This window comes from Monomorium pharaonis, chromosome 11 (genome assembly GCF_013373865.1).
Source record: "Monomorium pharaonis isolate MP-MQ-018 chromosome 11, ASM1337386v2, whole genome shotgun sequence".
Lineage (NCBI taxonomy): Eukaryota > Metazoa > Arthropoda > Insecta > Hymenoptera > Formicidae > Monomorium > Monomorium pharaonis.
The window spans coordinates 6384149-6408870 of NC_050477.1; the positions used below are offsets into that span (position 1 = coordinate 6384149).

A 24722-nucleotide genomic window follows, 5' to 3' on the forward strand; every position below is an offset into this window, starting at 1 on the left:
AATAGTAATTTCATTGCCAACAAAGAGAATAGTATCTTGTCCATGCTGTATTGTTTAGCATAATTATGCCGGGAAAAACAGATATAAAAAGAGAAATATCGATATGTGTACGAGGTAGAAATAACAGCAATAAAGAATTGATTTGTCGACAATTCATGAAGATCTAAATCCAAGATCTATATAGATACGATCGACTAATTGGTTTTTCAGGTCATGATGGTTATTTTAGTTACATCGGTATACGATATGCGAATGTAATCCATAGCAGAATACCGAGTAGAGTCGTGCTAGATCAATAAGCACGATGACGTGTAAATGAAGTACATTTCTTAAATTTTTTATTTTCATAAATTATATCGGCTAATCGATTTTATCGTAGCACGCGATGTAATATTTAAGTAACTACATATATTTGACGGAATTTCGATCTATTTCACAGGTAGAGTCTTGCCTCGTCGCTATTAAGTTTAGATTGAGGCCAACAAGGCGCAATTAGACGGAAATCTTGATGCCAACACATACTTATAGTTAACCTATGATAATTAATTTTAATAATACAGTTTTAGATTACGTATTTAGAAACTTTTTTGTCTCATGGATGTGAAGCAAATACCTCAACATATTTATAATTCTGTTATCTTTACTTTACGGTACATCGTTGATGATGTGTATCGAGATAACGCAAACACCATGGAAGCTGTTGACTTGATACTCGATGTTGACTTGGTATTCGGTATCCCTTATACCAAGCCGCACGGGTTGGCTTTTGCTATTTTGCAGATAACAACGGCGGCATGAACGAGGCCAGTTACAAAGTGCCATTTGCAGAGTGTCGTGCGATCTCGAGCATTTTATCAAGATTGGATCCTAACGACTTCCAAACTTTGTGTACGCAGTGTAGCCTATAGAACGAAACGTGAAAAGAGACACTTAATACATGTAGACGTAAAAGTGATCAAGAAATCGTAGGACATAGTTAGACTGTGTATAAGAATTCAAAAGCCAACATGGAGATCATGATGAAACGCGACGCAACGACCAAAACCTCGACTACACCAATGGCCTCCGTGAGATTCACCAAGCTGCAATTCATGTTCCTTCTTGGTCCACAAGGGAGAATGTGACTTGATTTGGTAGAGAGCCTCGACGATGACTCACTTCAGGGATCATCAAATAGAAACATAGGCGCATAAAAACAAGAAAAGAGGTTACGATAAAAGTACTTGCAACGCAATCAGATTAAGGCTGAAATATGGATTCGACAAAATTAGGCGGTCCAGCATCGACTAGTCCCAGAACTCATTCGCCAGTCTTACCGAGCTATCCCGCAGCCGGCGACGGCAATATCGATTACATCATAGGCGACTACATGGAGAGACTAGGCACGAGACTGAACATCCTTGAAACCGAGTTGAAGTATGCATGGAGAGCATTAGATCTCCTAAGTCAAGAGTATATTAAAATGTGGGAGAGATTAGAAAAGCTGGAGGGTCTTTTGTACGAACAACAGACAGTCATTAGCCAGCTGATCGAGTTTTATACCAGCGGTGGTACTCACGACAATGTAAGTATCGTCGAGGAGACTTTGGCAAATCAGCAAAGTTCAGTAGGCGAGCTAGATGCGATAGCAAAGAGCCTGGGTGCTGCGATAGGCATCGAGGACACCACCGTATTACGAGAGAAACTGGCTCAACAGGAACTTGCAAGGATGCACGGACTCACGCAGGACAGTACAACGGCCGCGGCTGTGGTCACTGATATGCACAGGAATGTCAGGAATTTGGATACCCTCGAGGAAGAGGGTAACATTCCCGACGAGGCATTCTACAGAAGCCTGAATAACGCGTACAGGGAAGATCTGATTTGCGGCGATACATCGAGACCGACGTCGCAGCTGGGTATGATTTGGGAGGAAGCCGAAGACGAGGACATAAACGGAAAGAAAGAGATCGAGACCAGTATCTTCGACAAGACTATACCAAAGGATAAAGAACTAGAAGAGCTATCTAGCCAACCGACCAAGGAGGAAGTGCAAACCTCCCTAATGAAGAAGGAAGATGAGGCGGATGAGGACGAGGGTGAGGTGTTTAGTGCGGCTGACTATAAGAGCTACAGAGGGAACACACCATGCGTCAGCGAGCAAGATCTTGCTCAACTTTCGAGACTCAGTTCCCTTGATCAAGTAGCATTAGAAAAATTACACGAAATAGATAGGCTAAGCAGCAAATTGCAAAAGGATTCACAAAATTTGATAGAATTGCAATCGAGACTGATAGACTCGCCGAAACGCAACCAATATGCATCTGAAGCCGAGGCGAAACTGGCGGAGGAGGCGAGCAGCATAGACGAACAACTGAGGAAGATCTACGCGGAAACCGATGTGGACAGTTGGACCTTTTCCAAAAGTCCCGGCTCAACCGGCAGATCGATCTCCAGAGTCAGCACTGACAGTGGATTGGCCACCGATGGCGACTTCACAACGAGATCTATATCGCCAAGACTGACCTCTACGTCCAGGAGTAATTTAGACTCCATTTCGACTACTTATACCCCGCCTAGATTAGGATATACATCGGCTATATTAGAAAAGAGCCCGGAGCCCGTGATCCAGTTGCCGATCGATGTCGGTAGCTTTGCAAAAGGATACGCAGAGAATAAGGAGCTGACAGATCTGATGGCAGAGAGCTTTGCGACTGCCGTCACTTGCGCCTCACCCAACATTTATAGTACAACCACCGAGAAAGTATCGTCACCCACTTTATCAGCCGGCAGCGTACACAGCGTTCACAGTGTCCAAGGTCTTCGCACCAGACAGGACGGTTACTTTGGTAGTGCCGCTCGACTCAATCTCGAATTCCAGGAAAGTCGTACGCCACCTAGTCCGTCACCTAGCTCACCACCTCCACCAGCACCAAGAGACACCACCGAAACTTTTCTTATGCCCGGCGCAGAGCAAAGAGAACCGGACGCGAAGAGATCTCAGAGCCCGAGTTTCATACGAAACGCGGAAAAGCTGGTTTCCATGGAGCAGGGTCGTCTTAGTCCTCGCACTCCTCACTCGCCCAAATCACCACGAGTATCGCCGAAACACGCGGTTAAATCTGGCAGTGCCGCTAATATAGTCACAGCTAAATCTGATTCCGGTCTGTCTTCTATGAGTGGTTGGAGCAGTTTAGATAAGTCGCCGTGTTCCCCAAAGAGTTCTATCGCTAAAATGTTGACTTCTTATTCGGTAGATCATACCCGCGCAAGTAGTCTTATACCTAGTACACAGCCCGCCAGAACATCTAGTCCAATACCGCCACTTCCAGAAACGACCACTACTACCGTTATCACGCAGGAACCTCTCTATGACACTCCTGAAGGTAGGGACGCCTTCGCGAATACCATGACGACTACATCCAGTCCTTACACAACTACAATGAATCACTTGTCGGCATATACGACCGCCAGTAAGTCACCGGCCAAAGAAGACTATACTTTTGAGCCACCAACAGCCCCGAGTGTAACTACTACCTGTCAGAGCCCCAAGAAACGTCCCATTCGTCAGCAGAGTATTCAACATATTTACGGCTCGACGTCTTCCGGTACGAGCGCAGATTATATTTACAGATCGGAACAACCGGCTATTTACTCCGTAGCTGGTAGTAATCGACAGCAGGGTATTACAAGTGTCTATACCAGCGGTTCTGGGAGTTACGGACCCAAGACTACCACCTCGGCTTATTACTCTTCTTCTGAGTCAATGGACCACCAATATACCAACTATCAAGATAGTTATGGTACTCTTCAATATACGGAGACGACGAGTACTATGATGACCCATGGGAAGAAGCCGATACGCGGAAGCTCTTTCACAGATGGTATGACGAACCACGAAGGATACAAGGCAGCAATGTATCGCACAATGTTTCCCACCGGCAACATTACGGATGCTCTTTCGTATTATCCGACCAGCGCGACTAATCTGGCGCGTACGGAGACAAACGAGAGTTCGTCATGGCTAAACTCGATGGAGGAGCAGATACCTCACGATTCAACATCTTCCAGCATCAGGTCCTTAACTTCCGACGGGAGCTACGCTCAAAGCCCGTACACGGACCGGAGGTATCCTCAACCGCCGGCCTATCAAGCGCATTCAGCATATCAACAGCATCATATTTATGCGAATCAGAATTATCCACAAGCTTATCAGCAGCAATATCAGCCGTACAGTCAGCGATTGAGTAGTGCCGAGAGCGCGCAACTGGCAGATGGTTATCAAAGACAATGGCAAAGGGAACATCAATACATTCAAGATCACGAGAGCGGAAGGATAGAGCAACAACAGACGCAGCAGACCGACTATTATGACGCCTCGAGTGTAATAGTCTCGCAATCCGGATACATCAGTATCTCCTCGAATTTAAAAGATCATGAGATCGATAATAACAAACTGTCAAAAAAAGTAAGGAGAGGCTCTTCGCTAAAGAACGCGATGAGCTCTATGAGCAATTGGCTGCCTGATTTACACCTTACCAAACGTCATAGAAGTCAATCGTTACCAGGTGGTGTCAGAAGAGAAGATCTAGATGTGCCGCAAGACGGTCAGCAGCAAAGATTGCCTGTTGAAATGACAGGCAGAGGTCGAGGTAGAGCACAGACTGCCAGGAAAAAGAAAAAACATACCTTAGTTTCCACGGTCTCCGGCATTCTCCAGAAGGCCAAGCGTCGCAGTCATCAATCGCAATCTCTGTCCGATCCGGAACAGTCTGAGACAGAATGGAGCAGTGGTCGGCAAAGCGGTCTCTCGGAGGATGAAGACAGTGTCATGTCTGACATTGTTCAGGAACCACCTTTCTTTGCTAAAGTAAAGACGGCGAGCACGAAAAGGAAACAACCTCCTCAGATGCCGCAGCAGATGATAGTACAACAGCAACAACAGCAGGCACAAATTCAAGCGCAACAAAAAGAATATATGCAACAACAACAGCTCCAGTTTCAGCAGCAGCAGGCGCTGCAACAACAACAGCAGCTCCAACTTCAGCAGCAGCAGGTGCTTCAGCAACAACAGCAAGCTCTTCAACAACAGATACAACAGCATCAGGAACAATTACAACAACAGGCTCTTCAAGATACATGGCCCAAAGAAAAGGATCAAAGAAAGATAGAGGTTAACGAGCATGACACAAACGATCAGATGGCTTTGCTCGAAGAAGAAGCTTCAGGAAAGAGTACTGGTTCGGGATCCGGTGGATCGTCAATTTTCCAAACCGTCGGTGATATTAAGAGATCGACGGGTAGTTCAGATGAGGCCCCTAACGAGAAGGCGCCAAAACTGCCTCCAGTTACTTTGATTGGTGGCTCAAGTATGGAATTTGCTGTGTCACGAGCGCTCGGCAAATACCGCCAACGACAATCTTCGACAGTGTCTGACGAGCAATCGGCGACCGACGAGAATAACGAGAAAAAACCGGCCGAGGAGGGCCCAGCACAATTGGAAACGAGTTTTGAGTATCCGGAAGATGTGTCAGAAAAAAGCGAGAAGAGTGAGAAGTCTAGCAGCGCAAAATTACCGGAACTGGTTACCAGTTTATCGGAAGAGGCCCCACCGTCGGAGGGCAGTCCATCGGCATCCATAAGGGGTTACAATACCACGGGAGGAAGTCGATTTCTACCACGCCACCAGCAATCTCTAGAAATTCCTTGGGCCGGATCACGACCGGGTGAACCTGATGAGGATAATCGCAGTACTCATTCATACAGAAGTACATCGAGAGTGTCCTCAAGGCGACAAAGCACCGAGGACTCTATTGATTCTGAAGATGAATGGTACTGTTACGAATTAAGAAAACTTGAGGAGCTGGAGAGACAATCTGAGATGGAAATGACCGAAGCACTGATCGAAGAACCTGAAGATGAGGCTTATCAGCCGGACGAAACGGTAAAAGAAAAAATGTCATTTGTTCTGAAAGAACTCAAGTTGAAAGCCATCACAAAACCGAAAGATCAGAAAAAGGAAGGAATCAGAGAAGAAACGCGAAGCAGGATGAACGGTACAGTCGTTAAGGAACATCGCTTCGAAGAGAACGATAGCAGGTATCGTGACGAGAAGCCTATACCTAAACGGAAATCTGCAGAAAGCGTGGAATCTGTGTTCGCCAGGGTAACCGATTACCATACGTGGGCGCACGAGATAGAAGCTAAAAAGGAGAAGCCTCCACCGCCTACGGAGGAGGGTTCTTCCGGCGAAACATCCGGTCCGGATAGTCCCGGACAATCGATGGACGAGGAAGAGGAAGAGGAATTGCCGAAGGATCTCGAGGAGCAACAGTCACGACGAAGCTCCAACGGTTCGACGCTACGTCACAGCGAGAAGATGCCGCAGGGCTCGGATTCCTTATCCCGCGAAGGTAGCGTAAGTGTACCACCTAGCGAAGTGTCGGTCAGCATCCCGGGAGCTTGGGATTCTGAAAGCACTGTCCTTGAAGGCCTCGAGCGCGATGGAGCCGGTAGCGCCGAGACAGCTACCACGGCGACCTTGAGTCTACCGAAGATCAAGATCGACTCCTCGTCCTGCGGAAGCTCGGACACGACATTGAAGGAGGGCCAGGTGAGTCCTGGCCCACCCGGGTCCAAGTGGAAGCTGCTCAAGGCCTTGAAGGAACGTAAGGCCGAGGAGAAGCTCAAGGAGGTCGAAGAGGCCTCTAAGGAGAACGCTATCTCTCAGGGACCCACGGCAGTGAGTATCATGATCAAGTGAGGTCACGAAAACTTTTGTAAAGCGTACTCGAGATTCGGTGGTTGGGTAAAATTGTGAATCACTTTTATCACGTGTCATTTATACAATGATATTCTAACACTTTTTAATGAACGTGAACCGTACATCCCAATTCTGATATCCAATTATTGTCAAGTTCGATTTATCTCAACGATGGTACTTGCGCGTACCAGAAAAAGAGGCCCTTCATCTTCAGCGTCGTCAGCGCTTTAGCTCTTTGTTTTTGATAACTGACGTAAAATTCTCAACGATTGATTTCCCGCGTGCCTCGAACTCATTATGCGGCACGTATATACTATATATCTCGAATATCGAGTACGCGGGTGCGCCAACCGACTGTAAAACGGGTGAGATACTGCGAATTTAACAATATTTGGCGTTAAAGTTAAGATTGTGCCACCAAGTGGCACGTATATCTAGTTAATGTTGCGCGCGACACCGAAACGAAGTCAAGCTTTGCCGTCAAAGAGAGCGACGACAATTTTGCTCGCTCTCTTTCACTAAGGTTGTTAGAGAGACCTGACAGCCTCTGAGATGGTTGTGTGAGATACATGTTACAAACTATACTAGTCAATTTAAGTGTAACACCACTAACGCTTGATCAAGCAATATTTCTAAGGGCGAGGAAATGTCGCTTTGGTAGCGCTCGATTTAGCGTGATCGACGATGATTGATCTCGAGACTCCACGCGGACGACGCGTGCCCATCGGGAAGCTCATTTAATAAGCATTTTAGATGTAATTAGGTAGTGCTTTATTCGTAGATACGCTTTAAAGCTAGTAATTATTATTGTTAGAATCTACCGCTGTGTCTGAGCGACGCGAACAAGTGTTGTGAAAATATGCCTGCGAAAAGTGTGACACATAATTGTTTAAAAAAACTATTAGGCGTCGTCGAAGTATTCTTACCTTACTTCTACTTATTTCGATATTCACATTTGACATACATTTTCCTTATCATCTTTTAATTTCTCTCGCATGTCTCATAGTCAAAAATTGTATAATCACATAAAGTACAAGCGCCATTGTTCGCGTTAAACATTACCTGAGAATCGCAGACGGCATAATGATAAGTCACATTATAGCGATAAGAATGCACGTCGCGCAGACATTGCGGAAAATTGCATTTCGTAAAACATCGAAATCCATCGCTCCCGTAAACGCCTGTAAAGACATAACTAGAAACACTCGCGGATACGCGAGTCATCGTGTGAATTCATCGTGCAGAAAGAGAATGAGAGGGAGAGAGAAGAAAATGGACGTAAAACGATCCGGAGTGGAAATTGCGCCAGCGAATGACCCGGAGTTTCCACGATCTGGAAAGAGCACGTTGCGGCAAAACGCATACGTGCCTAGAAGTAGCGCCACAGGAGTTCGCGAGAAATACAACAGGGCATGTTTTTTTAAAGGTGCGATTATTAGCGCGACAAATCATTCGAGATGAGTGAAAGTAACGCGTAAGAGATCCGGCGACGGCTGGTCACTGACAAGTAAATATTTTGCGCAATTTCCAACGCGTGCACAAGAAACACGCGGTATATACGAAAGATCATTCCTCTTTATGATATTCATAGCGGAATCTTATACTCAGGATTGTCCTAAATGCGATCTTAAAATCCTAGTAGATTTACGATCGCGAATTTTATATTGCAACTATAAATCCATATAGCATTTTTAAACGCTCGCGCTTGAGACACGTTATCTCGAATATAAGATTAAACTACGAATATTGAATTCTTAGTTCCTGACATCATAGAATATTGCATCCATATCCGTCACTGTTATACTCACACACATCTCCTTATTACCATCGCGAATTCAAAGTATATAGATTCAATTTTGCAACGTTTCCTATCAGCAAAACCAATTGCCCAAGGCACTTTTACTTGACGTCGTGTTTTCGAATCAAGTTAAGTAGACGGGCTATCGATTGTGATCGATAATGATAACTGGTGAACAGACGTCTTGGGTATCCATAATACAGGGACTTCCAAAATCGACGACGCTTATCGTTACCCCCGATATTAATGCCATCCAGGGACGCACACATTTAATCCAACGATATATTCCGCGGGGCGGTACATCCTATTCAATCGCGCGTAAATGCAGAAAAATCGATACCTCGCGTACCTCGTAACTCGCGCCGTCGTGTGAGAGACAGTATTACGTCGACAATATCTCCGCAGCTTGTACTTCTTACCTTTTCTACACATTCCATCGCGAAACGAGCTAATGACGGGAGGTCTTCTCTCGTAGATTTCCTTCCGAGACAAGAGAAATCTCCCTAAAGACATTATTTGAGTCCCTCCTATGATCTTTGTGCCGATCGCAGCAAACATTGAAAAATATGACGCGAAAACGCGACGCCTGTTACGTCGGAGAAAGTTGCCGTGTATGTACGGTGCGTGCACAAAATTTTTCTAGCTGTCGTCAGTACGTTGCGGTAAGGTGGAAAACGACAAGACTAATGATCGTTGTTGTACGTCGTGTAGTAATAATTATTACACATTATATACCGTGGTAGAGTAATAAAACTATATCGTGCCGGTAACGTGTCGTTTGTATACACCGAACAACCTGTATTGACTTAATTCAATTCAGTTTGTATGTTACTGTTACACGTAAAGTCGCAATAGAGTGTAGATATAGCTATAATTAGTTTTAAATACTAAAACAACGTTACTTTAACGAAAATATTTAATTTGCATTTATAATTTCTATTAAATTTCGGACAAAGAAATACACCAATTCATATTTTCGATAATTAAATCGAAGGTGCATACAAACGATGGAGAATATTATTACAACCGATTGATAGCTTGCAGAAATAAATCTTTTTCCTTGTTCTTATTAACAAACGTGCATACTACTCTGTACGGTCGATCGCATTGCGTACACCGACAGCTGTTCGACTAGCATAAAAAATGATTTTAATGATCGAATGAATGAACAACGTGAGTACGCATGCGAAAGACACACCATACACACATACAACCACGTCCGATACATATGCTTCCGTATCTAAAGACTTACAGCCATATAATACTGTACTTAAGCTAAGGAATATTATCCTGCGTAATTCTCGATGTGTTGTGTTAGAATTAGGTGACTGGGGCAGTACCTGGGTGTTCGAAGAATGTGTAGAGACGCTGGTTTCGATACTGGCATATTTGCCGAACAAAACAGGAAGGAATTATTAAGAGCATTAAAGGAAGGATAAGAATTTAAAATTTATACAAGAGCAAATGATAAAGATGAATTGCGAATCGCATCCAAGTTTCGACGCTCGCAAAATTCACATGAGAGCACGGGTTCTAAAAAACTTTTAATAAACTACTTACTAAGAATTATTTTAGAATACTTTATGTAACAAAGTTTTACCTTTAGAGAAACCACAAATTTTGCACATTATTTCTTAAAAAGCAGATAGCATCGAGAAGGTACCGAAACTGGCGTCGTCGATGCAAGAGTCAATAATACTGAAGAATAATAAGATTTTGGAATTGTTCTAAGAGAAAATGAGAAAACGAGAAAGGCGTATTAGAAATGGAGGAATACCTCTGAGATAATCCGTCATGAGGCATAAGTGATAAGAAACCGGCAACTCTTTCGAAATTATATGTCGTTGAGCCTTGCACGCTGATTACAAGAATAAGAATTAAAAAAACCCTCCGTAATTGCATCAAAAATTTCACTTTCGCTCATTTTAAGTAAGTGCTCACTGAAAATATAACAAACAAAATTATTCAAAAATTTCTCCAGCCAATTTCTTTAAAAAACGTAGAATAATAATTCTAAATCCTTCGAAGACGAGTCTTTAGGAAAATTTTCACATATTTGTATTTGGTAATTGCAATTATTTCCTCCCTTTGAAAACCAATTATAATTAACTCGGTGTGTAGTAAGAAACATATACACATTTTTTCTCTCTTACTGCTTTCCTTTTAAAGAAATTATAATTTTTTTCCTACGTTAATTCATTTATAATTCACGGTTCGATTACTTTGCCGTCGAGGTAGTAAAACCAAACGCAAATTCCACCATTTACTAGCAGAAATTGAAGGAAAAGTGTCGCTTGTTAATTACAATGTGTTAAGAAAACGGTAGGTTTTATATAAAGTGGTACGCGAGTTTTATGTAAAATGGTGCGTTCTTCTTTCAATTTTGTTACAAATATACGTGGTATTTACACTGAAAAATTTAAGGGAGAGTTTAAATCATTTATAATTTGCTAAATTTACGTCGTGAAAAATATTACGGAAAATGTAATTTCGCTTGTTTGTATAGCGTTATCTACAAACATACCATACGGACAAGCCGTTGTTTTACACAACGCACCCCCATTATGCAGCTTCCTTAATCATTCCTAGGTTCTATCAACAACAGGAAGGATGTCAGACTGTTAATTAATGGTTTCTGCTGATACACGCAAGTTGGTGTGCATGCACAGGTCACCACAAAATAACGCAATGCTTTACAGCGCCAAAGAACAGTAGAGCTGGGAAAAACTGTCCGTACCGTATTTTTTTCTCGCCTTTAGATTTATTCTTTCTCATAAGTTTGCTATTTAATTCACCGCGAGCTCTAATTATTTAATTAAAGACTCGATTGCAAGGCAAACAAAATCTCTTCTTCTATTGCACAATTTTACAAAATTTTTATTATTTACTTTCCATGCGTTTACTGCATAAATCACTCATTAAAATCTGTCGTCGCGTATTTGGCCACAACAAACATTTTAATAGCATTTCTGTTTATTAAAATATCTAATTTGGACTTCCGCAAATTACAACGATCTGGCTCAAGAGATGGCATAAAATCACACTGAGAATAGTGAGAGAAGGAAGAAGAAAGAAAGAAAGAAAGAAAAAAGAGCATTCAAGGAGCGAAAGTGAAATACATTTTTTTAATTGTATGATCTGCCGATGCAAAGAATTTTATAATAATTGGACGAGATACGTCGAGCGAAGCGAGTCTTCGAGGAAGAAAAATCGAGCGGCTGGCTTCTCGACGTTCCGTAAATCGTCTTCGAGACAAACAAACGATTCGACTGACGTAGCGCAGTCGGCCCACGAATTCATGCTTGCGCATAAATCAATTACCGCGTCGCGTATTATCTACCTATTATCTATCGAGGTTGTTGATAAACGAAAGGACCGATCGATCGATCGGATACTAACGTTAAGTTTTCGTCAGTCGAGTCGCGAATTTTCCCGAAGGGATCGACGCAGCGATACGAGGCCAATATACGACAAAGACCAATTCTCTACCGTTTCTCACTTTTATATGAGCGTAATGTGAAAGGAGCGAATACTACCGCGTCCGCGTCGAGATAAATATATACTGGACGCTTAGTAACCGTCACTAATAATTGTATATGTATACTGTCGTGGTATCACTATAAGTGTCTAATACACGCTCGTAATCTTCTTATCGAGTTCTTGCTCGAGCATGGTGCGCCAGGCCGATTTTTTCTTTGCTCTCTCAGACTCACGTATCATATACCAAAGATATTCTTCGCTTCTTCGATACATCTCTCACACGCATACACATATACGCACATACATACACGCCTAATTTACGCATATAAATATATACATCAAGGTATATATATACATATATATTACTAGCCTACGCGGTAGATTTGTGTCAATTAATACTATAACAAAATGTTTAGTCATGTTTTTCTAGCAAAGTCAGGTGATAAAACGTAGCGTATAAGCTTTCGTGTGATAATCGAGACAATGAAATATAGAGGTGGGAAACAAACGTAGCTCATAGCATCTCACAAGCTCACATTCTAAAAAATTCTTTTTTTCGTTTCTTTTTAATATTTAACAAGGCTATCGTCAGAAATGACGTTAAAAAAATAATTTCTATGAAATTAGAGACGGTAAAGATTAGTCGTCAGATGTCAGACTGTAATACAATGGAACCTTGACGAAAATTCTCGTTTCCGAAAATTATTTTTTGCGACAAAGCTAACGTGCAACATAAAACGATTATTCAATTTTTCTTTGTTTTGTTATAATTTCTGATTCATTTTTCAATCAGTAGTTCTTCACATTCTTCTGTATTTTTGCGCTATGCAATTGGCAGCGTGGATTAATTTTAATTGATCTGTCTGGCAATCCAGCCAGGCGCAAACTTACCATTTTTTCGATATATCGACAGCGCGACCTAGTACGTTCCGTTACGGAGAAACTAGCCGAGATAATAGAGAGTGATCGATTACATAAATCCAATGTCTCGCTTGCGCGTGCGCGAGTGACGTTCAATTTTAAGATAATTCTTTAAAAAACTGTCAAGTAAGTATGACGCACATCGTTTTTTGAAAGTTCTTGAGAAAGAGCTACGAGGTAAAAGAGCAATTTGATACGAATACTCCGGTAGATTTATTTTACATTTAATGACGCAAAAGTTTGCTCGCAGTTATTAAAATGTAATGAAGTTCATTAGGATGCAATTGAGACCCATTAACGGCTATTTCATAGAAAGATACTTCGATCCCAAGCTAAGCTTCGAGGAAAGAGTTCACATTTGGTAAAAGATTCCAACCGTTTTCTTTGACAGAAAACGTATTTTGTTGTCATGATAATAAATACGTGGTCGTACGTGAAATGAAGTAAAAAATAGCATGACGTATGTCAAGAGAGTCACATCTGGGTTAGTCTTTAAGAAAATAAATTCATGCCCGCCCGCGTGAGGGCGGTAATTTTGTGGAATATCTCATAAAGAGGATAGCGTGAAGAGCGATGGCATATATATATAAACTAAAGTGACGCGTTCTTTCGTGTGTTTTTAAAGTAATAGGGGATATCAAAAAGATACAAATTGCAAATGCGATTGAACAACATTCGCAAATATTTCCTTGATATTTCTCGATCTTGTCGTGATTTATTTAATATTGTCTCTCATTGTTAGATGAGTGTAATAAAATCACAATTGTCACGCATTTAGCGTCTCCATAACTGGAAGTTACTCCGTGCTGAGGAAGTTGCATGCGCCTTTAGTGCATTTAACTTTGTTAATCCATTAATTACGATGAATAGGGAATTCCAGCACTGATATATCGCGTAAGAGTCATATTATTTAGTGTGCACGTTGAAAAGATTTGAAATTATAAAGTACCGGCAATTTTATAACACATTAAGACATTTTTTGTTAAATTGAATTTGAAATATATTGCACAAAGACTTAAAGATGCAATTCGTAACAAAAGCATACACACACACACACACACACACACACACACACACACACACACACACACACACACACACACACACACACACACACACACACACACACATATATATATATATATATATATATAAACGAACTAAGAATCAATTTATCGCAAAATTCTCAAATTAATTTGTTAGTCATATAGATTACCAAGGCTCATATTCCAATAAGCCTTGATGTCAGGCTTAAAGAGAATGACTAAAATTACGTCTGACGACTAATCGTATTCCTCACTTATTGCCTTCTTGCAATTCATTGCGGGCAACCATTCGTGAGTAATTACCTGCAGTCATAACGCATACACATCAAAATTACACGGAACATTAAACGTGCGACATAGGAGAAAGGCGTAAAAGATGTCGTGTCACTTACAATTAGACACAAAAATCCGTCTTTCAAACGTTGTGCAACGATTACGCAAACTTGATATAGCAGATGCAAACGAATTGTTGAATGTGTAAAAAAATTTACGATCCGAAACTTACGTATAAAATAGTTTTTATTTTCTTTTTCTCCCACTTACGTGAAATATTATATCTCTGTGTTCTTACATGTGTTCAGGCAACACCACCTTGTTACACAGGCGATAGGGGTATTCCAAATACATATCCCGTAATTATGATTATTGGTGCAACAATAAAGGTGCTTGCGACGCAACGGATACGGACTATAACAATAATTTACGACGGGCGAATTAGATATTACTATATATGCTATGTATCCACGTGCAGAAGCGGAAGTTTAAGATAAATCGCGGTGAGCTGTGGGATGATTAGGCAAACGTGGGATTAGGTTACCACGCAGCGCGGGTCTACAACTTGGCCGCTAGCACAGTTAGGCGCACACCATGCTGCATCGTTACACATACAGCTCGACATATCATTCGCAGAAATCACATATGCATACTTACATATACACGGTGTCCATGTTACCACAAAGTTACACACATACATACGTACACAGGCACACCAGGCGAATGTCTCTGGTTACCTGCGGCCATTCCCAGTTTTAGACAAACGTTGAAACACTTGCAGGAATTTACTCACGTATCCCCTCACGAAATTGATTGACTCAACGGACGTCTTTATTTATCCTTAAGGAAAATCCAATCTATTAGAACTATTTTTTTCTATATAAAATTATCTGTTTATTTCATAATTATCTTGTACATTCTATGACATATTATATTTGCTCATGATAACACATATTCATAAACTACGGCTGTATTCATACATATCGATATCGTAACAAATCCGGAATTTCGACGGTCTTCGTAAAATCCATTTTAGCGGCAGTTACGGCTTAAGTTTACGGCTTCCAATGTTTTTTTTTACGCGTATGCGCTTTTCGCATACTCAGTAGGTTGATGATAGTACCGGGACACAGTACAGAATTGGCTTTTATGCAAAAGCACGTACATATCGCATGCATACGTAAACGGCATGTGGACGTTTCCCCGACTAGTCTTCTTTCTAAAGCTGTATTAGCTTTCTCGTACCTTGTTCCATTTCCATTTCCATTAATCATCGACATACGCGTACTTTTGTATATATGTGACAATCGGATCCATTCCTTTCCCGAATATAAACCCGTGGGAAATCTATTCCAACGATTCGTAACTTTTATACGCATCGTGACTGTACAATCAACTTCCAATCGTAACGTTTTCTCTCTTTGGAAACCGGGTAGAAGCATTTTACATGCGTATGTATTTTTGTTCGCTAATGGCTCATTGTAGCGTCGCCCTTGAATTTGTAAATGACCCATCCCAACTATTACTGAAAAATTCTTTACGAAGCGAAAAGGAACTGTAATCGCGTTTCTCACACAATGTATTTTATTCCCGTTTAATTCATCAATTACAAAGTCTGTCGAAATTTCGACATTTTTCATCGTAAATCATCGCGCAAATCGTCATTTGATACGTATAATATATTATTACAAAGTGATTTTTGCAACCATAAGTATTACGTAAATTATACATGTCATACGTATTACATATCATATACATTAGAAGTAAATCTTTCCTACAGTATCCCGTATAATAAACTCTTAATTAATTATCGACGTTACAAAAGTGGATAAAATGAGAGAAATTATTGGAATATTAAGACTGACATTTGATAATTATTTCTAAGTTAATCATCATATTCATAAATTGGGCAAATTAAGAAAAGATTTCTCTTTCAAATACACACATACACACACACATTTTTGTCCAGTACACGCATTGGCCGCAGGTAAAACTCAGAACGCAGGACACAGAGCGGAGAGCTTTATCGTAAGTGTGTCTTCTCGTCGAGACGAGACGATGGCATAGTTTCGTATGAATTTTTCTGCGGCTCCGATCTGAAAACAGCAATCTGGCTTTTAACCGGAATATCCGACGTCGCGTAGTCTACTGAAAAAATTACTAGGTAATTCGACATACCTATGTTCCCTAACGTAATCTTGCGTGTTATAGTCTCGACGAGTAGGTACCTTAAATCGCACCATATCACCAATATCGTTTCATTAAGTGTCATATCATTAACAGGAGAGACTAGCGTGAAGTGAACGCGCTCGTCTCTCGTTGATCGATGTAGTACAGCGAAGATTTCTTAAGGCTTCTTAACTTAGCGAATAGTACCGTCAATTGACGACTAGTATATAAGCGAATTAAAGCAAAATTCATTGTTAAGGCCTAATAGATAAAGGAAAAACTTGTTAGAGACTAATAAGTAACACAAATGCAGATACACATACAGATACATTTACGCGATTAGCTGTTTTGTTAATTGTGTATAAACGCTTGCCAGAATTATATTCACGAAGCGATACTATATTCTGTGTAGATATATATATATATATATATATATATATATATATATATATATATATATCTACTATTAAGTTGTAGGTATGTTTCCTTGTCTTTGAGCGCATCTCCAAGCGTTTATATTTTTATTTCATATTTATCGAGCGCATCACGTCTATTAAGAATAAATTAATTCCGATATCGCACGAATTCCCGCATGTTGATAAAAATTATGTCACTTAACATCGGAAATGTTGCATCTAATTTCGCTACGGGGCGAAATTTATGAGTTGACCAGCTCTAATTAGCCGTTGTGCAGTGAAATTCACTGTATATATTATGAATAATTAATCTGCGTATCGTGCCGCCGGCAGAAAATGTCACTACGCCGCAAATGTGTAGCATGAATTTTCGGGCCGCTGATGAAACCGTTTCCACTTTGTGAGATGATAAAGATTATTTTCACGATCTCTTTTATTCGAAATTTTGTGGTCATATAATTGTATTTTTACTTTTATAGTGCACTATTACATGACGCTTTTGCTGTAGCATTTTTGAAGTATCTCTTTTTCGATTATAATCCTTATTGTCGATTAAAGCATCCTCATTCAATGACTCATTACAAGTGCAAATTCATATATAAGCATATTGCGATAATGAGAATTAATGCTTCATACTTTATTTACACACGTTCCGACGAGATGCTCTCAAAGACCACTATTTCATGATTAAACGTGAAAACAAAATGAATATCCAGCTCCAATGTTATCTAAGCTTTTTAAGCGATCAGAGAAAAGAACCCTTTTCGCAAAACTGTTTAAACGAAAGAGAGAGAACAAGAACGAGCACTAGAGTGGGAGAAATAGAATGAAAGAGCAAGAAGTATGAGAGTGAAGACGAAAAATTGTGACTCGTGAGCATGGAGAAGAGAAATTAGGCGGAAAGAGTGTGTGAGAGAGAGAGAGAGAGAGAGAGAGAGAGAGAGAGAGAGAGAGAGAGAGAGAGAGAGGGTGTGAGTGTGTATGGGAAAAAGAGACAGCGTTAAGGGACAAAATATCTGCGGCTCTAACTCTAAATACTTATTACACTTGTTACGCTATCGATAAGTTTATATTATATCTCTATCGTGACAGAATTTACGACGTACTGTACGTGATATTATATTTATACGGGCTGTTACACACTATCTCTGAAAAAACTTCCATTTCACCGCGCGACCGAATAAAAAGCGTGTAAAAAGCATAATACGCAAAAAGCGCAGGAGAACAAAACAGCAGGAAGGAGGAAAAGATAAAGATGGATACTCGAGAAAATAATGTGCGAACCGCAAATCCAACCTGTTAACTGATACACCTATATATCTCTTTCTCTTCGGCGGAAGGTGTCGATTAGTCCTCGAGATTTTCACGTTTTGGAACTGAATCTTTATTAAGAAAAATCGTTATTATAATAGGAACTACAGAGAAGATCGAGAGAAGCTTCATGTAAAAAAGATTAGTATGGAGGAGAGTCAAGACCTTGGGCTAGTGGAGGCACCAGAACCCGAACCAACAGAATTTATCGCGAGTCCACCGTGGACTCGTACGAATGATCGAACCATGAATCGAGCCAGCTGACAGACGACAAAATGCTGGTGCTTCTTCGAGGTCACCAGCGGGCCGAAGGTTGATTAATGGCGACAAGCGAGACGAGAATGGGTTCGACCTGTCCGACGAATGAGAAAGGGATTAAACGGAAAATGGTAGTTCGCAGTTTAGTTGGATTGCGAGTGAGAGAGAGAGAGAGAGAGAGAGAGAGAGAGAGAGAGAGAGAGAGAGAGAGAGAATACGTTTATATTGATGGAGTTTCAGGAGATCTGCGGTGCGGGGACAATAGACGGGCTAAGAGGAAACTGCAGTGAGTGCGAAGGCGGGTAAAGCGATCGCAGTTGATCGGGAAAAGAAAATCCTGAATCTAAATCAAGCGGTTGAAAGAAAAGAGAGGTGAAGAAGTCGACTCTCCAAGATGGAGAGATCACTGTTTCAAAATCGTGTGCGTATAATATAATCTTTTTCCTTTCCTCTATTTTACGGTAAGTGACGCAGGAAGGCAACTATTTCATGCTCTTTCCCTCGTGTCACCCGGCGATTTCCTCTGCGCCCATCTTATTCTGCTCCATTTGTAATTTCTCCTTTAGGTCTATGGCAACAGAACGATTCAAAAGCAGAGCATTGTGTGTGCGTGCGCGCGCGGCCATGGAAATCAAAGTGAGAAGTTCATCTCGCGGTTTTGTAATATCTAACCAAAGCCGGGCGGTTATTAGAATATTTTTCGCTTCGAGCATGGAGAGAGAAAATTTCCAAGATCAATAGTAACTTGTATTATCGTTGTTTTTATTCGTGTCATCTTTCTCGCGTTATTTCATGGCCGCGCATCTTTTATATCCAAGATTGTAATTATGCGAAAATGAAAAGGAAACCCTGCGCTCCTTTGCGTTCACGCGATCGGCATCGCGCGCTCTCCATTTCATTTTTTGAACTGTTACTGAGCTTGTTTTTAATAAACTTGTTTTTTTGTTTGTTAGAACGGCAGCGGACCAGGCGGCGAATCCGGTGGACGAGCAAACGGGTACGTTTGTTTGTTTTAATTTAAAACAAATTCAGGTTTCATACCCATATCTGATTCATTTTTTTTATGATAGTCATTTTAAGTATCTAATAACACACATAATAATATATATAAAATCTTAAAGTGATACCTGTATAGGTTCCTTTTCACTGCATCACTTTTATTGAATCTAAGATAAAATATAAAAAAATAAATTTTATATGCAATAAATTCCGGGGAAATATCTATATCAATTCTCCTGAGGGATGATTCGAGATATCTCAATCATTTTTATGTGTCAAATGGAATATTGGGTGAAATCAATGATAAAATTTCTTTCAACTCACGGTTACATACATAAATATTTCCAATAAATTTCCATTTTAAATCGCACGAATAGCGATGTATTTCACAGTCTGTTATTATTCAACGTACAAAAAAATTTGGACCACGTAAGTGGCTCTTAGATCTCGGGAAAACTCGAGATGCTCACCATATTTTACCATGTCGTTTCCTTAAAAATTTGACATCTTTATAACATAATGATGTTTACTTACGTTTTAGAATCTATACCGAACGAATACTTGACACGTTATTTTTATTGAGTTCTTGCGAAAAATGAATATTGAATATTGTAAAATTTATCTTTGACGTTATCTTTTAATAATTTAACGATTTATTCTAGACGATTTTCTAACGATTTTCATACATTTTATCGTGTTTCTTGCGATGAGACAAACTTATGAATAACTTGTCGGAAATAAAAAAAAACTCCATAAAAATTCCAATTATAATTTTATTCTTACGATGATGCAGCAAGGAACAGATTGAGAACTTGTGGAAACTTGGATTTTCTAAAAACTTTCTAACGAGCACGAAATTTCTATCGTATGCTTCCAGCAGATTTTCAAACATTTTGAATCGCGCGAAAGGATCTCAATTAGAACTATGGCTAACTCGCGTCGGCAATTTAATTTAAGAGTTCCGTTTATTCCCAATCCACGCAAAATCAAACTTATATTTAACATGTAAATGTTTTATTGATACTTACTTCTTTGGATATTTATAGTGTTCAAAAACATTTACATTTTTAATTAACGTTATTTTTCAAATTTGTAACACTCTAATAATTATATCAGCAAAACACAATTCCAACGAGTAAAATCTCATAATAAATATCACAATAACATATAATGACAAACATTAATAAAAACGTAACGATTATATAAAAATTTACATTATTTTATTACATAAAAATACATTACATAAAAATATGTAAAATATGCAAGATAAGATATAAACATAAACTTATATGGTTCAAGTAAAAGACGAATTGTAGACTCGGGCTGATGCAGCTTCCGAAATCTTTTCTGTTCCAGACATCCAGGCGACAATCCTTTCTACAGTACCATCGACAGCATGCCGGACATTCGACCGCGACGGAAGTCGATACCATTGGTTTCCGAGCTGGTAGGTAGCCGATTGCCCATTAACACCATTCCGCCATTGTCTCCGCGTATATATACATATGTATAAGTATACCGTGTACACACATACATATATGTACATTGCCTGGACCGTGTCCATATATATATATATATATATTCGTCGGAAATAATTATCCGATCCGACGAAACGTTCTCGTTGTTGTCGCCATCGTTATCGATGTTGTCATCGTCGTCATTGTCGTCGTTCTCTTCACTCGTGGTCGTCCAAATGTTGATAAAAACGCGATTTTCTTTGCTTCCGGGCAGCACAGTTTGACCTCTCTCGATCTCCATGGCGATTATACGGCCGGCTGAATTTAATTAATTCACCTAACTGGCTCGAGGCTATCTCTTGGTGCGCACGGATATTTTAGAATTTTAACGCGTGGCCCCTTTGGTACGCTTTGCGATTCTGTGTTGTGCGTTTGCACCGATGAAGTTAGAATTAATTACCGCGGTGTACGCGGCGCGTGCACTGTTGGCACTGCCCACGCAAGATACGTGAGAGCCCACTGAACGACAGAATATAAATTATAAAACTTGCTTGCGCGGTGTGAACAAATTTTTATTAACTTTTTTTTATTTCCATGACATACCGAATATTTTATGTATGCTCTTATAGGTATGCTCTTTCTATGTACCTATACATAAATAGAATTGCCATATAGAAGCTTGATAAAATATTATTGGCGAACATAGTAAATCCATTTGCGAGATGCGCCGGTTCAAGTGTCGAAGCGAGTCATAAAATATGAATCGACATTTGACACATCGATCAATCGGGCGGCATGTGCGGTCGATTATGCTAACACGCTTGCTAATACGTACCCGATGACCACGAGCATCGTCGTTATCTCGCGCGTTTTATTATCTTGCCGCGTTTCCAAGAAAAAGCTGCGAAGGACTGCAACTTTGTGTTCTCTTTTCCTGTCAACTTCTTTTATGAATGCATTAGTGAACGTAACGAGAAATTATAACTGAAAGTTACCTCGAGCTTAATTTGTTTGTCATTCAGCGGAAACGCAACGGCTACGTTTTCTTGATTACAAAACAGCCTTCTCTCGCTTCTTCCGTAGCTTCATTTTCCTCTCGCGATGACGACGACAACGACGACGACGACTTAAAATACCTTCGTCGCGAAATCTAACTCTATCATCATGCACGACGCATCCGAGGATCTGCCGTGGAACAAAAGCAAAAGGATGAAACTAAAATCATGAGAGACATTTTCGTTTAATTTTCAAGACAAAATAAAAGATCTTCTGATGCGATTCGTAACAAACATGTATCTCGTCGTGATCTAATTACGTGTTTTACGTTTCAGTGTTATCGTCGTTTTTCGCGACGAATCGAATTGCTAATTTTTCTAAAAGCCATTGCAAAACGCCAACGAGCAAATCTGACGAAATATTTCCTCTTACGTAATATCCTCTTTTTCCTTAAAATTCCCAAGCGAAGACATTGTTTCAGTCCGTTGATAATTAAACAGTTCTACCTACCTATTTATTTAATGTCCTAAATATATCCATGAGTGAAAATAAGTGTGAGTAAAATAAAAACATTAAATAAAATAAAGTAAAAATTTATAGGTTCGTCAAACATAAATAATACGGCCGAGAAATCCCATTATTTCAACAAAATTTAACAAATATAAACGCACCGATGATTACATTTGCAGTCGGCGAAAGCATTCCTGTCGCAAAATTTAAATTCGCAATTCGCTGACACGGCTGTTTCTCATGCCTTTATCTACGATCGATCGATCGATCGAAAATACTAGGAAACTCGCTGATTTGAAATTCGGATAAGTCGCCAATATATTCGCGACGATTTATTCTGCTAGCCGTATAAACAACGTGCGGAATAAAGACAAGTAGTCGCGAACCCTTTTAAGTAAATCATCCTTCGCGATTGCGTATTTTAATCAACAATAAAGCGGTTAAAAATAACTGAGAGAAGCTCCGAGTTCTATTTACAAAAAACAAACAAATATAAAACAATTGCAATGAGTAGTTTACAAAGCGTGAAGATAACCTGTACACTTGCTTTGATTATTATATACACGATAATGACGTACGTGCTCAAAATGATAATAAAAATGTCTTGTCTACGTCATGGATGCCATTGCAAGCTAAGAGCTTGCGTGTGCAACTAGTGCGTGATGCTTTAAATGAAATTCTTAAGTAGTTTATCGATCGCGCTCCGGAGAAAAGCGCTTAGTGGGGATAAGTGTGTCGTGGAAAACGTGATTTAATTTAACACGAGGAAAGTGAAACGCTGGCAGTAAAATGTAATTTTCATCAGAACTAGAATAATGGAAAATTAAATTTTCCGATTAATCCATATACTAATATATTTAACACGTCCCATTTTGAAAACTGTAGATTTCAGGTTACTTGAGAATCTTGATTACATTGATGACAGTTGATTTAGTATGAAAAAAAATTTTATTGGTCCCATTCCTCCCAACAAGTAGCGTTGCTCCAATCCCGGATGTAGGAATTCTCGATCAACTTTAGATCCCGTAATCCGATGTCTGTCTTCCTGTATATGTGTTTCCCTGTTTAATGTTAACAGTTCACATATAATTGTTGTACGTATTTTATCCCTGAAATCTTGAAGTCTCGCGACGTGAAATATATTTTCATGTGGTATGTCGTGACGTAAATAAAATTGTCCAGGCAGTTCGCAAAAAGCGCGAAAAGATTACTAGAAAAAGATAACCGCGAAAACGTTTGCGTTATTCGCTGGAAAAATTGCAATAGTAGTGGCGAATCACGCATCGTCTGTATCAGTGTTGAACGAACGAAATTGACTGACCACGTATAAAACACGATTATCGCCCAGTAATTTCGGTCGTTTAAATTCACCACGGAGATATAAATTCCTATAAATGCAAATTATCATTGTTAAAACTTGATGTAACATCTTTATCGATACTAACTCTATTTTTCATGTTTTCGTATCACACAATTATCTCTTCGTGATGAATCGATTTTAATTAACGTTTATTAATATTGTTTTTGTGCCTCTCTTATATCTAACTTTTAAAATATCTATATCATAATTTAATTTAAAAAAAAAAGAAATTGCAAGTGGTACACGTACTAATCGGCATATAATGCTATTTTCTTTGTTTGTTCTCTGTGGCGCCCGTTGTTGTATCCACCTGAACACCTGAAAAAAAACAAAACCACTCACTGAAAAATACCTCTCAAAAAATCTCAAAAACTCTACCTCCAGGTCTTGAAGGTACTAATTAAATGCCGCCTTAACCAAGTCAATTAAAAGCTTGTTGTTTGCATGTAAATTTTTAATTTGTCTTAATTCTCACTAACTTTATGTTGTTATCTTTTCTTTGTCTTACATTTTTTTCATTTATTCTACGCGATTTACATTACTTTTTTAAGTTATTTTTAACTGTTTTTTCCTTTTCTAATGCGTTATACGTTCTTTTTTCTGCTGATTATTTGCTGTAAAGGGGATGTGCATGCTTCCCTCGCTGCGAATCGTTGAAAGTCGCGCTCTTCTCGACGAAATAGAGTCAGCGGTGTAGAAACTTCTTGATTACATCTCTAATTTAATATGACTCTGTTACATGTGTATCTACTCGTTAGTAAATAGATACTGAAGTAATTTTGTTATCTGTGAAACATATAATTTCTGTCTCTCGCGTATGAAATATCGAATGCGAGAAAACAGCATACCAAGTCTCCAGCGACTCGTTAAATTGAACGTGGTTCGTGTAGTAGAGACAGGAGATGTTTGCACTTCAACGAGACGCATTGTTATTGTGCTTTTTCGATGGTTCACTTATAACTTCGTGTTTCGCATGCAAATATGTA

The 24722-nt window shown here is 39.8% G+C and overlaps 1 protein-coding gene across 8 annotated transcripts in view; it reads left to right on the forward strand.

Moving 5' to 3' along the window:
* Positions 1–24722, forward strand: part of LOC105837479 — an 83869-nt gene that overhangs the window by 30287 nt on the left and 28860 nt on the right. For 4 of the 8 annotated variants that reach the window (XM_036293981.1, XM_036293986.1, XM_036293984.1 and 1 more), the window contains exons 2-5: positions 781–6721; positions 19368–19411; positions 20770–20860; positions 24121–24129. In XM_036293981.1, the coding sequence (XP_036149874.1) occupies positions 1253–6721; positions 19368–19411; positions 20770–20860; positions 24121–24129 (5613 nt within the window). In that variant the 5' untranslated portion in view covers positions 781–1252. The remainder of the gene's footprint in view (positions 1–780; positions 6722–19367; positions 19412–20769; positions 20861–24120; positions 24130–24722) is intronic. The other 4 variants (XM_036293983.1, XM_036293987.1, XM_036293988.1 and 1 more) reach the window with 2 other exon arrangements.